The 14,568-nt window shown below is 34.9% G+C and overlaps 1 protein-coding gene across 4 annotated transcripts; it reads left to right on the top strand.

Moving 5' to 3' along the window:
* The first annotated feature begins 3,143 nt into the window (after nucleotides 1-3,143).
* Nucleotides 3,144-14,550, top strand: LOC125073440 (glucanase inhibitor protein 1-like). 4 transcript variants are annotated; one of them, XM_047684270.1, is made up of 10 exons: nucleotides 3,144-3,394; nucleotides 6,263-6,353; nucleotides 9,348-9,459; nucleotides 10,291-10,417; nucleotides 11,039-11,130; nucleotides 11,368-11,422; nucleotides 11,696-11,892; nucleotides 12,176-12,324; nucleotides 13,221-13,356; nucleotides 14,197-14,318. In XM_047684270.1, coding segments are annotated over exons 1-10 (969 nt in total). In that variant the 5' UTR covers nucleotides 3,144-3,392; the 3' UTR covers nucleotides 14,205-14,318. The 4 variants fall into 4 exon arrangements, with proteins under 4 accessions (XP_047540226.1, XP_047540224.1, XP_047540225.1 ...); XM_047684268.1 differs by having other exon boundaries at nucleotides 3,154-3,394; nucleotides 13,221-13,352; nucleotides 14,197-14,550; XM_047684269.1 differs by lacking the exon at nucleotides 6,263-6,353 and having other exon boundaries at nucleotides 3,156-3,394; nucleotides 13,221-13,352; nucleotides 14,197-14,550.
* The last annotated feature ends 18 nt before the right edge of the window (nucleotides 14,551-14,568 follow it).

Below are 14,568 nucleotides of genomic sequence, written 5' to 3'. Positions count from 1 at the left end.
TTGGGAAGTAGTCAACTCATAAGATAGTTCTTTCTAAGTTATGAAATGATAAATAAAAAAAAACTAAAACTCCTTCAATACAAAAGAATCCTATAAGATGATGTTTCAAAAAACGGTACGATTTTTTTACCTACTTATCAACAAAAGATAATATATTTCGTGTGACGTTGCTTTTGTTTTCTTATAATTATGACACGTTGAAATTAATTAAGAACATTCGAAAATAATTTGAAATTAACTATTGTTATTAAAAATACTGGGTGAATTAAAACTATAAAAAGTAAATTTCAATATTTTTTTATAAAACTGTATATAATAGAAAGAGATAGAGTGAGAAAGAAAGAGAGAGAGAAAAGTCGACTGGTCGGGCATAACGCTTTTTACCTACGTGAAGTTTTCTGCCAGTTTACTCTACTGTAAACCGCGGAAAAAAACTTCGTTTCAATAAAACTCTAATAAGTAAGTCATTCTTGATATAACTTACCGTTTTGTTTAAACTCAACATTGGCCATCATCACTAATATTGTAAATTCGAATGTGTGTTTGTTTATTTGCTTGTTACGTATCACGTCTTAACTACTCAAGTTGTCATCATGAAATTTAGGATAAACGTTATCGGATGTATCCTCTAAAAGTACATGGTTAATGGTTAACCAAGTACCTGAACACGAAACCCCCTCATGTAGTCGAATCTGCGGGCGGAAACTAGTATACTTATATACTTATTAGCTGCTGTTCATTCAAAATATGTTGAAAAAATCTTAATATCCTTTAAAATACAAAAAGGTCGTCAATGAACCTTTAACCTTTAAACAGTTAATGTCCAATTCTTGTTCCATTTTTAAATTTATATTTAGATGAATCGATAACGTCTTCTCATATATTTGATATGGAAGTTTATTTTTGCTATAATTATACGTTGTGCTGATATATATATTCCAAGGTTTCGCAATGATAACATAACTTATGACTAAACTATAAGACTTATCAGTTAGGCTATTCTGAAACAAGAAACTCGAAACTCACCACAGAATACGAGCTCGAAATATCAGAATGCGATATTGCGTATAATAATTATATAATGAATAGGAGATACGTATCAAAATGGCGTATCACTGTATTATAATTCGGTTTTTGATATTTCACGAGTGAAATACGAAGTGAATTCTTACAGAATCACGAAAGACGAAAATTTACGGTAAATTAAATTCAATAATTGTATACAACAGTATTAATCCTTATCAAAATAAGTAACATAATATTAATTATAAACAGTTTCCTGGTATTTAAAATTGCGACGTAGGTTTTGTTATTAGAACTACAGGAATTAAATATGACTTAATGTGTATCTATACTAATATTATAAATTACTGTAACTCTGTCTTTAGGTTACGTTTAAAAACTTATTTTGAAGACTAGGACTAGGCTTAACTGCGGAATGCTGGTCAGAAATGCGCTCCTTCTGCGAATACGTCATCTCGCAGAAGGAGGCAGCGGAACGGGAGCGGGAGGTGGACGCTGCTGCAGACCCGATCCGCCGAAGAAGACCGGGGAGGAGGGTACCGCTGGTTTTTTAGTGGGTATTCCGGTGTACGGCTAACATCTTGGGCACCGGCGAGTCCCACATACCGCCCCCCACTTCGACGTGGGGAAAACACGTAACGCGTTTTTCCAGCGAAAAAAAAAGGCTTAACTGCGGAGCTGAATTTAAAGACTTTTGTTGCTTGAACCCAAGGAAGGACATAGGCTACTTTTTGAAGTCATAACTTTTTAGGGGAAGGTAAACCGCTTCGTTACGTAACGCGTTACGGCGCCAGTCTGTCTGTCCCTTTCTCTTACGCAAACGGCAGTAGTAGGCAAGCTCCTCCTCTCACTCTAACCCACGCTAGAAGAATTGTAACTAAGAATAAAATATATTTTATAATCTTTTTTTTTTATTATTATTAAATAATCTTTCCTTACATTATCATATCAATATAAATAATAACCTAAGCTTTTCTCAAGTTAAATAATTTCAATAATAAATATTTCAACTTAGGTTAGTTTAAGTTATCACTTCTGTCTTGCGTCCCGAGACGCACACGTATTTTTTTAGATACACGTAGACATATTATTGTTGAATGTTTATATGTAATTGATGAAATTCATATTTTATCCGAACGAATTCGGAACGGGCTCTCTATTTCCACTATTATTAAAATAAAGGAAAAAAAATCATTTGATAAGTAGTTCCCATCGCCCATTATCATCGCTCTGTTATCTTAGTTTCCATGGACGATTAATGCACCTTGCATTAATCGTCCATGGAAACTAAGATTTTATGCGAATATTTCCTACCTAGGTAGACATATAGCTCTACAACCAAGTCCGTTTTAGCTTTGACTCGACCATAGGCTCGACGATTTCCTCCTCGATCCCGTTGACATAAATGCACCGAACAAACAAAGTGACACATATTTCTACTAATACTATGAGATCATCTTAATGTATTTAATTAAATCTCTATATTTTGAGAGTACGCCAAACTCATAGATATGAGTAGGCTGTTGATGAATGCTTACGCCACTTATGCTCCGAGTCGTCGCGACTTTCTCCGACATCTTTAACTATTATCAACAACAGAAAAACTATTTGCTTAATTTAATTCAATGCAATATCATACATTCATATGATGTACAGCACACATACACACACACTCACATTATTGTCAGTGAGACGGCCAGATGCGGGAGGCCTCTGTTGTAGCGCGATGGTCACTTTGAGTTAGGTCTTTGCGCAATTGCCTCTGGATAAGTACCATATACTCATCAGATATTCTTGGTAACGATACTTGGTACTGTTGTGTGAGTGAGCCAGTGCAATTACATGCACAAGAGACATAACATATTAGTTGTCCTAGATGGTGACGCATTGGAGATGTCAGGAATGGTTAATATTACTAACAGCTTACTTACACTTATATCTATGAACGATGGTGATTACTTAACATCATAAAATCTACATCTACATATAGTTACTATATATGATACAAGAATTGTGATAATAATTCATTTGTGTTTATAAACATATAAGTTTAATTGCTATTACGTATCAAATAGTTCATCGCGAACAATTATGATGAAAAAAACTGGTTTAGTAGCGGTCTCTGAGAAGGACGTACTTATACAATCTGTATTCAGTAAGCGGAGTCCATTCATCGCGGAAACATTTTGATGATAAAAATTTATTTAAACAATAATTTGCTAATTCTTTGTTCATATTGTTAGATCGTTATCTGTGCTTTGGTGCGTGTGTGTGTTTTAAAAATGCGTACGTAATTTGTATTAATCAACGTTGTGTTCCTTTGTTGACCGATGATTTGTGTTTTAATTGGATCTGTGTAATTGACTCTGATGTGAGTATTGTTGATTGATTACGACTATTAATTACCCGTCATTCGTTTTAATATAATACAACAAATTAGCAAAGATATGAAAGCGATTCGAATGTATATCAATGTCCCGATACTTCGATTTGTACGAATAATAAAATTAAAATTTTAGTTAAAAACAAAAAACGGATGTATTAATCGTACTTATATTATGAGTTGGCTTATTTTTGGTATGAATTTAATTGTATTTGTTTAATTAATTAAAAGGTTATTAAAGGGTATTTTTCTGCACGAATTTGGGGAAACAAAGTAGGTATTGTATATTTTAGAGATTTGGTACCTGAATCGCTTTTGGGTCAATTTTATACAGTCAAATGTGTAAATCTAAGATTTCTAGCGAATTCATCAAAAGAAATCACAACAAACAAAATGAGCACAAATTCCGCGTCTTTAGGTTATGATAGCTTTTCTCAATTTTCTCGAAAACGATGCATTTTCGCACGACGCAATTGGTATTGTTGTATTCAAGGACTAAACCTTTAAAATATACAACAATTTGTATCCCCAAAATCGTGCAGATAAATTCTAAGTCCAAACGAATTAAATAAGGTTGTTCTAAGTTATTGATCATTAACATACAAATCTTGTATAAAATGACATTATATATGATTGCAACAGCAAACGTAAATAAACTTTATGCTTGACCTTGACATCAACAGAGCATGCATACATGTTGAATAAAAATTTACTTGGCTAAAAATAAATTTTATGTTCTACTGCTCGTGTTTATCAGTATCAGTGTATTGATTGTATTATTATTAAAGATGTTCCGACTAGTCGGTAAAGCCGACTATCCGGCTAAGAGTGTCGATTAAATGGCTTCTTTTAATATATATATTTTAGATACATTAAATAAAATTTTAATAATAAATTATCATTTGTCACTGTTTAAACTTGACTTCACGTTAATCAATATCAAATTGATCAAAAATATCCATCGAGACTTTCTTTTTGACACGTTTAAATTTAAATTTCTCTTAAGCTCACTTTAATGAACAATAACACTTTCTTTTTTTACACAAAAACACCGCTCTCGGTCTCTGTACAAGAGACTAGTCGATTAGTCGGCTAGTCGGCCAAAGTTATAAGCGGCACATCTCTAATTATATTATTTATTATACATAATGGGAATGATCTCCTCTAGACAGATTCGATATGACAATATTTGTAAACAAAAAAAAAAAAACAGTCGTAGGTATTATGCCGTTAAAATTGCAAGACATAACCGAAGATAATTTTTCAAATGAGTAACAATATGAGCTAACATTAAAATTGAAATTAAAATATTATTACAATGCTGGTCATTTTTTTTTTGTATTGGTGGAAACGTTTATAAATGTACCCGAGCTCCTAAGGGGGGCCGAGTTAAGTGGGACCTACTAATATTTATATATATACATATGTGGTCGTCTTCGGCACGAATAGAAGTGGCTGCGGGATCATATTGATGTAATGCATCCGCAGACCTTAAGATCTCTCCTCAGGGGGTGAATATGGTCTCATGGCAGCTCGAGGCCATCTGTGCCGTGCTGTCGTCCTCTTAGGGCTGTCTAACGAGGTATTATTAGGCCAATCTCAACACGTCACACCCATAGCTATAAATACAATGTTACCAATATCATATCGGAGACTACAATCCAACTTACCCCTACCAAGAGTAGTAGAGCTGTATTTTCAAGTCTTGAGGCATTTTTTTTTAGGCATAGACAGTCAACAAGCAAGATTGACTTTAATTAGCGAAACGTAATTACAAAAAAATATTCAGTTATACATAAAATGTCTTTTGTTATTTCTTCTTCAATATAGAGATATTTAAACGTATTCGTACCTTAATATCTTATTAAGCACTAATTTGATCCCATAGACAATAACTGTGGTTATTTTTTTTTAAATACATACATATATGTGCAGAAATTAACCCTTAGCTTTGGCTAAGGATAAGGAGAATTAATGTGTGTTTGTGTGTGTGTGTGTTAGTTGTATATTTGATGTTTACGTGGGTGTGTATATATATGTTTGCGTATAAATTGTACGAGACGTGCATACTAACCCCCTTATGGCTTTAGGAGCTCTTCAGTTTTTTTAATAGATAAGCATATTAAATAAATAACCATGTTAACTATTCAATCAACAAGGAATTTCCAATTGTAAAACTGAGTTATGATTTTACGGGTCACTGTCAAAGATAAGATATCATTAGCATTAGCAGCCTGTAAATAAGACACATGCAGGTTTCCTGACGATGTTTTCCTTCACCGCCGAGAACGAGATGAATTATAAACACAAATTAAGCACATGAAAATTCAGTGGTGCCTGCCTGGGTTTGAACACGAAATCATCGGTTAAGATGCACGCGTTCTAATATACAAATATGAATAAAAATAGTTACTGTATAAAAACAGCGTTATGAGTTTCTTGCCTCTTCTTCTCGCTGGAGGCTGCTTTCCGAAAAGGTGGTAGTGTTTATATTAAAGCGCTTTATAGTGAAGTTTACTTGAATAAAATTTATTTCATTTGATTTGAATATCAAGGGTGACACATTGTAGTGTTTGCAAACACAGTTATACTCTATATTACCTCTTATAATCCGATGGGACGGCAAATCCAGAAATCGGCAAGAGTTCATCGTAGGATAAATAAATAAATATTGGACAACATCACATACATTACTCTGATCCCAATGTAAGTACCAACTTCCAAACTCCCACTGTGAACTTTTCAATAGAAAATCCCAATAACTTTATCGGTGACCTGAGGTTTGAACCCAAGACCTCGGGTATCTGCGCCCTCATACGAGGCAATGTTTTATTTATTATTTAATTATACTTGCAGGCAAATTCACGATGACTTCATTTTAATTTATCTGAAACGGTTCCACCGAACGCGCGTGTTTCGAGTTCAGTCCGCCTCCCAGACATTTAAGGTAAATAATAATTATAATACATTTAATATAATCTATCCATATTTGAACAAATAATTCGTTTTAATATTAAGACATTTCTTGTTATATAATAATCTGTGGCTGTTATAGAATTAGTTTTACTTATAAACTATTATGCACTTATTCATGTTAACCCAAAATTATATTTACATACTTAATATCCATATTAATAGAACGATTTTTTTTTTAAATTATGTCGAAATGTATCTGATTAATTTTCTCTTACATATTTATTAATGAGTGTCTTTTAATGAAGTAGAAATTAGCGACCCCAACAGTAGTCGCATTTGCCATTATAGCCCATGGAAAAAGAGATGATCCGCGCTTTCGTTGATCAAATTGAATAGCGCCCGATTTCCCGGCTTCCTGTTACGCACTTCCGTCCCTGTTCACAAAATCACTCCTAGAGATTGATAAAAACAAGTACATTTATACCATATACATGTTTCATTGCTACGGTCTCAGTTGCATCATATCGTAATTTAAAACATTGAGTCACTACGTGTCTATACACGAGATAAAGGTTCAGCTTATAACACCAAGTTTCCGACTCTAAATCAATAAATTCTTCGGGCAATATTCGTTTATATAATCCGCATATATTTTTAGCTTTGCAATTGAATACATCACATTAGTTAAAAAAAAGTTATATACGAGGCAATTTATTCAAAATATTTTTATATATGTTACCGGAATTGTATTTTCCTAAATTTCATACATTTCCGGTAACATATACATATATGGAAGAGAAAAATGCTTGGATTGTTGATAACCAGAATTGATTGCAATAACTTGGTGATTGAAATAATGGAACAGAAAACTATTGAGTTTCTTTCCGGTTCCTACTAAAGCTATGTAGTCGGTTAATAGAAGTCACAAATCAAATCAAAATCAATTTATTCAAGTAAACTACACAATGAAGCGTTTTTGAATCGTCGATATTTAAATACTGCCACCGTTTCGTAAAGCAGCTTCCAGCGAGAAGAAACGACAAGAAACTCGCATAGTTACTCTTTTCAAATAAACAGATTTACAATGCTGTTTTTTAAAATAATTACTGTTTTATATATGCGAATACCATTGCCCAAAAACGTACTGTACCGTATGCAAACGGAAAGTAGGGGTGACAAGTTTATTCTTATTTCTTGTATTAATAGTATGTACGAGTATATCAGCTGTTATGGCATATTATTGTATATTCTTCTGTATAAACATTTTATCATAAATATATTGTAAAACAGTCGTTACACACACACGTAATACACCTATTTCTTTAAATTTTTCACGTAATTATGTCCTAGGGCTAATATTGTAAATAGTTCGGATAGCTCTTTTTCAGTCGGATATACTTTTCTGCTGAATAACATTCCATAAGATATAAGACTATGAAAATTACTAAAATAAACTAGTCTAGCAGTACTTATGTCCGCGAGTTTTCTAATTGTTTTTTTTTTGCATAAATGGCGCTATTTCGAGGGCATACAAATGGGTGCCCCACTGAAATTTGGAGTCAAGGGCTATCCCTAAAACGACCATCTCAACAAACTCAAATCTTTCAACGTCATAGTTGTTTATTTTCCTTTTGAGTTTAAAACATGTAGGAGGGATGTATCATCTGCAAACAGTACAATGTCTCAAGTCTTATTTATAAAATAAGGTAAATCATTTACATATATTAAGAACAGGAGAGGTCCTAAAATTGAACCCTGTAGTACACCCATCTGTACCAGAGCGTCATTTGATTTTGCACCGTTAACAACAACCTTCAAAATTATTTCATTAAGGTACGAGGAAATGAATTTTAATGCAGGGCCCTTGGTTCCATAATATTTAAGTTTTTCTAGAAGAATATCATGCCTAACGCAATCGAAAGCTTTAGATAAGTCACAAAAAACTCCAATAGCATTTAATGACTTCTCCCACGCATCATACATGTGCTCAATAAATGCTATACCCGCATCAGTAGTCGAGCGACCTTTAGTAAAACCGAACTGTTGAGAATGCAATAGATTATTCGAGTTAAAGTATAACAAAAATTGATTAAGCATGATTTTTTCAAAAAAATTACTTAATACTGGCAAAATAGAGATCGGTCTATAATCGTTTGGGTCATTTTTATCACCGACCTTAAATAATGGGATTACTTTACTTAATTTTAATTGATCTGGAAAAATACCAGATTGTACACATTTATTAAAGATGACAGCTAAATAAGGAACAATTCGACAATTACGTTGTTAATAATTTTAACTGATAGATTCCATAGACCGCTAGTTTTTTTTTAAATTTAATATTTTAAATTTTTTTGAGTTATATTCTCCAAAGCAAATTTTACCTCATTCTGGGGAACGTAACACTTAAGTAAGTCTAAGGCGTCATTGGATTGGCGTCACAAGTATGTATTTGTTTTAATAAAAGGGAAGTATATCCATAGCACATAAACTGTCACTGGGGTGAATTAAAAAGTAACCTATGTCCTTCCCTGGGACTCAAACTTTTTCTGCAAATTTAATCTAAATCGGTTCAACGGTTTAAATATAAATAGTTAACAGACAGAGTTACTTTCGCATTTATAATATTGACATAGATTCATCTCGTGTTCATTAGTGAAGGAAAGCTTTGTAAGAAAGCCTCCATATGTTGGACATATAACAGCGAAAACCACTCAATTTCAGAAAGTGTAATAATACCTACAAACTTGAAATTTGGCAATAGGTTCTTTATAGAGTGTAGAAATCCGTTAAGAACGTTAAGGATTTTACGAAACTCTACCCGTAGGGCGGTAAAACGGGGGCTGGAAGTTTGTGTTTTATAAATTACACGCGAGTAAAGCTGCAGGTTCAGCTAGTCTGCCATATTTGTGTCCACCAGCTCGCATTGGAGCAGCGTGATGGAAAAAGCTTCATAGCTTCTCTAAAAGGAGGCGTTAGCCCAGCAGTGAGACATTTACTAAAGAGGAATACATATTTTTTACAGATGAAACTGCTACGAATAATAGTGGTATCTACTATATTTCTGGCTGCCACGGCTTACCGCCTGATTCGTGAAGTTGATGATGACAATAATGACGATAACTTGTCTTTAGATCGTAAGTTAAATGAAATTATTTTTACTTGGTTGTAGGGCTTTGTGCAAATCCCTCTGAGTAGATATCAGCTTCGTATCATATATTCTACCACCAAACAACAATACTTAGTATTGTTGTTTCACGATTTGAAGGGTGAGTCAGTGTAACTATAAGGTACATAACATCTTAGTTCCCAGGATTATAGCTGCATTGTCGTGGAAAGGTATATTTAGTGTTTTGTTTTGCGCCAATTTCTCAATGAGTATTATCCACAATCTATTAGCATTATTTTGTTCATGCGCATTTTATAAAAAAAAAAAAAAAAACTAATTCTTACTTTACACACAGTGAAGTATTGATTAGACTTACCGTGTAACTCTTTTCGTATTAACCCACCATTACTCAGTGAACTTAATGATCAACGATAGGAACATCTGAATCTTAACAGTAAACTACCCGCGCGAGTACTACCAAAATTTTCAGATGTTTAATTTGTTTGATTATTATCATTTGCTTAATTTGTCAAGTAAATCATTACTTCATCTCGTGCTCGGCGATGAAGGAGCGCACCGTGAGGAAACCTACATGTGTCGGTTTAAAATCTGCTAAATGTTTTATGTGGGAAGAACCTGAGTGAGTTCCTTTGTCGAATTTTCACTGGTCTGATATATTTGGTAGATTAGTGACGCTCAACACGTAAGCTTAATTCCATAAGGTGCAGCAAAAGAATGCGGTTATTTGCTGACACGGTGCGGTTGTGAACAGCCTAACACATAAAAGACTTACTTATTTTTTTATTAAATAATAATAATAAAATCTTTCATCTTAATATTATCATTGTTCTTGTTCTAGCAAGATTCGTAGCCGAAAACACGTGTATGGCAAAGAATGGTGAAGAAGGACTTTGTGTTCACGAGAGTTTCTGCAACGAGGCACACACGATTATGCCTGGAGGTGTTATACACAAGAGCGAATTTAGGTAGGTTAATTATTTTATTAAATACCAACATTATTTTCATTCTAAATTTTTCGGATAACATTATATTACAAAAAATATTAAAAATAAAAACTACGTATTATAACCCCACAGACTAAGCTATATAATGCTCTCTTTCCTTTAAAACTGGAAATGCGAGGACACTATGACATTTGCCAAAATTATAATCTTTAAGAAATAGTTTTTTCGTTTTGATTGAAGAACCAACTTACCAGATCATGTACCAGTAATAAAAGCAACCGAGATGATGATGTCTCCTTGGCGATCTTCGGACACGGTGGCTATACTATAAGGAAAGTAACCATCTATAACCACCCATAACATAATATTGTAGGGTACGATTTTGTTCACAAACACAGATTCACTTTTTTAATGGAACGGATGAATCGAACACCACCAGAAATATTTCAGATGCATCACCAACTATTGAAGTAATGGCGACAGTAAACCCAATAACTTGAATATTGAACAGATCCAAAGTTTGAACGCATTGCTTAAAATCTGTACCTCTATAAGCCAATAGGCCAATGACGAGGTTACTACTACTACAAATAGTGTTATCCAATATGTCACATTGATATAAAGCCCCTTTTTTCATTGCAGAGAACTGACTAAACCGTGTCCAGGACAATTCATTTGGTGTTGCACGAAGGAGCTCGTCATAGAACCACCAGTTATCAGCAATAAGAATACTGGTGAGTAGTGAGAGACTCTTGTATCCAATATGGCGGACGGAGAGTACTGCACTTCCATTATCCCCGATCCAGTGATGAATTAGCAGATATTATCCTACTAATTTTATAAATATTAGAGTCTGTATGTTTGGATGTAACTCAATCATGTAATTCTGAACGGATCGATTTCATACCTTTTATTCTAGCGACATGCTTGGAATGTACTTAAAATAATGAAATATATTACTCAATTTTCAGAAAGCTGTCTGGCGCCGAAATCGGACGTTATTCCTTGGGCAGTATCACTGTATAAGTTAGTATATCAAATATTTTCGAGAATTTATATAAAGCTGTTACAATTAATAAACATTTTGCCCGATCATATGTATATTTTATTAGTCAAATTAATAACAATTGCAGTTCAAAGCATCAGTGCAGTGAGCCAGCTTTTATCAAATCAAATTTAAATATACTGACTTTGAAGAAATTTGTAACGAAACCATCTCCCATAGAAAATAGTTGTAATCAGAAGTTGCATATACAAGCTATTTTAATTCTCCTGTTGATTAATATATGTTTTCTACAGGGTAGCTGATGTGAAACAGACAGCACAGAGTGTCTTCTGCTTGGGCTCCCTCATCGGAACCAGAATTATTTTAACCGCGGCAACCTGCTTAAAATCTGCCCAGCAGCATATGCTGTACGCAAGAATACCAGGATCACCGGAGCCGGCCCGCAATTATACGGTTCGCCATCGGAAATTTCATCCGGAATATAATTCTGGTAAAGAATACAAGTTAACAATTTACCTTACTTACTTAAATATTTTTATAATTTTTACAATTATTGGACATACTGGTAAATGGGCCACCTCACAGTGAGAGGTCACCACCGCCCGTAGATTATTCTAGTACTATAAGAAATATAAGCCATTTTTTTCCTCGTCAATGTACCATCAAACTTGGGAACTAGCCCTAAACAAGGGTTCATTCACCCTTCCAACATATCAATAAGATAAAATCTACCTTTCTATCCATTCTAATTTTTTTTGTATTTTTCACATTAGGTTCACACGCATTTGATTTTGGCCTATTAGTGCTTGAAGAGGAAGTTAAATGGGGATCGAAAAAGGGACAAGGTGCTTGCTTGGATTTCCAAAAGCCAGCAGGCGACTGTATGACCCTCGGCTTCGACAGCAATGACGAAATTACTTCGGTAACAATTAATATTGACATAATCTTATGATGCGAAAACTTTGTAACCACAAAAGTATTGTAAACTGAGGAGAATGTTCATAACATTTCAATCAGCTCAAACTCAACTGAGGAGAATGTTCAGTGTGCCGGTAAATCCGACAAGATTCGAAACATTGGTGCAGATTGTATGTGCTTTCCGGTTTTACACCGGTTTTCATGGGTACGCCACTCCGAGGTCCCGGGTTCGATTACCGGCCGACAGGACGTAGAAAAAGTTCATTAGTTTTGTATGTTGTCTTGGGTCTGGGTGTTTGTGGTACCGTCGTTACATCTGATTTTCCATAACACAAGTGCTTTAGCTACTTACATTGGGATCAGAGTAATGTATGTGATGTTGTCCAATATTTATTTATTACTGTGCATTTTTGAGCCGAGATGGCCCAGTGGTTAGAACGCGTGCATCTTAACCGATGATTTCGGGTTCAAACCCAGACAGGCACCACCGAAATTTCATGTGCTTAATTTGTGTTTATAATTCATCTCGTGCTCGGCGGTGAAGAAAAACATCGTGAGGAAACCTGCATGAGTCTAATTTCAACGAAATTCAGCCACATGTGTATTCCGCCAACCCGCATTGGAGCAGCGTGGTGGAATATGCTCCAAACCTTCTCCTCAAAGGGAGAGGAGGCCTTTATCCCAGCAGTGGGACATTTACGGGCTGCTTATATGTTTATGTTTTACTGTGTATTTTTTGTACCCCTGACAACTAGTATGCAAAATTTCCAGATGGTCGCTTGAGTAGTTAAGACGGGAAAGCGTATAAATTATCGAACTCTCTTTCGCATATAAAATATTAATTTGGGTAACGATGATGTGTGTGTGACAACTGATTTGACATTTCCCAATCCCTTTCAGACACTACTCAAAGTGACATCAGGATCTTGTAGCAATTTTGGCGGTAAAACGACATCAGAAATAGCGTGTGGTACTAACGAAGATGATCAATGTATCGCCACCCCAGGGGGTCCCGTTCTCTGTGAATCAAAAGTAAGTTTTGCCCTCTCCTTCTTTCACTTTATTCAATTTTAACCAATCAAAATTTTACAATTTGTGTTTTCACCTTCAACGAATGGTCCCGATGATTGTAAGGTTCTGATTGATTACGAATTATAGAGTTTAGTAGAGTGATAGCTTATGGAGTGCTGGGCTAGAAAAACAGCCACCCATCTCATCTCAAAATTCAGTGGTACTGGCCTAGGTTAGAACCCGAAATCATCGGTTGAAATGCATCTGTTCTAACCACTGGGTCATCTCGGCTCGGTGAATTGTATCATGAGCCGTATTTGGTGATAAGGCTCTGTGCCAGACCGTCTGGGTAGGTAGCACACAATGATGGGTGATCATTCTGCCGCCAAGCAGCAATCCATGGTACTGTTGTGTTCCGGCTTGAAGGGTTAGTGAGCCAGTGTGACTATAGCCACAAGGGTCATAACATCTTAGTTCCTAAGGTTGGTGGCGCATTTGGCGAAGTAAGGGATGATAAAAATATCTAACAGCGCCAATGTCTATTTTCTGGTAAAACGCATTTGACCTTTTTCCTGGTAAAACGCTTTTACGCGTTTCCCTTACTTGAGGGTATGTGGGCTCGTGCGCCACTAAAATAGCGCCAGCAATCACTCCGCCTCTTCGGAGCGTAGCGTCAGGCTATCATGCGCAAGATCCCTTCATACAGTGACTCCCCGATAATTGGCGACTAAGAAATTGTGAGTATCTAAGAATGCGCACCAACGTTCTCTCCTATACTCTAAATCCCCTTTTGCACTCATTAACTGAGATGATGCTTCTGTCCAGCTACGAACCGTTTAATTTTACTTTAATTATATTTTTTCAGAAAGGTAATGCGGTAGTTGTTGGGGTAGTTCGTTCTGGATGTAATAAAGATCAAATTCAGATTGGAAATATCGCTGAATCCTCGAATTGGCTCTTAAACGAAATGAAAGCGATGAAAGTCCCAAAAGATGTGTTCATACAAAAATAGCATACGTTCCACCTCCTCTGTCAGCGTCAAACTTCACTAAAATCCCGAAATTTGTATAAATTGTAAAATTAAATTGATTTTCTTCATCAAATTGTAATACGTTCCGTTCAGTTCGTAACGAGTTAACAGACATACAGAGTTTCTTTGCATTTATAGTCTTAGTCAGATATTAATAGTAATAAAATATAAATTTACAGTAACTATAAACTGCGTATTTTATTTATT

This window comes from Vanessa atalanta, chromosome 24 (assembly GCF_905147765.1).
Source record: "Vanessa atalanta chromosome 24, ilVanAtal1.2, whole genome shotgun sequence".
NCBI classification, from domain to species: Eukaryota; Metazoa; Arthropoda; class Insecta; order Lepidoptera; family Nymphalidae; genus Vanessa; species Vanessa atalanta.
Note: the sequence above shows the minus strand (reverse complement) of the source record. Positions and strands in the feature narration are given on the sequence as shown.

Coding starts and splice junctions, on each gene's coding strand:
- LOC125073440 (XM_047684268.1), top strand. Junction 6,354..9,347: donor CCGCCTCCCAGACATTTAAG/GTAAATAATAAT, acceptor TATTTTTTACAG/ATGAAACTGCTACGAATAAT. Junction 11,131..11,367: donor TATCAGCAATAAGAATACTG/GTGAGTAGTGAG, acceptor CTCAATTTTCAG/AAAGCTGTCTGGCGCCGAAA.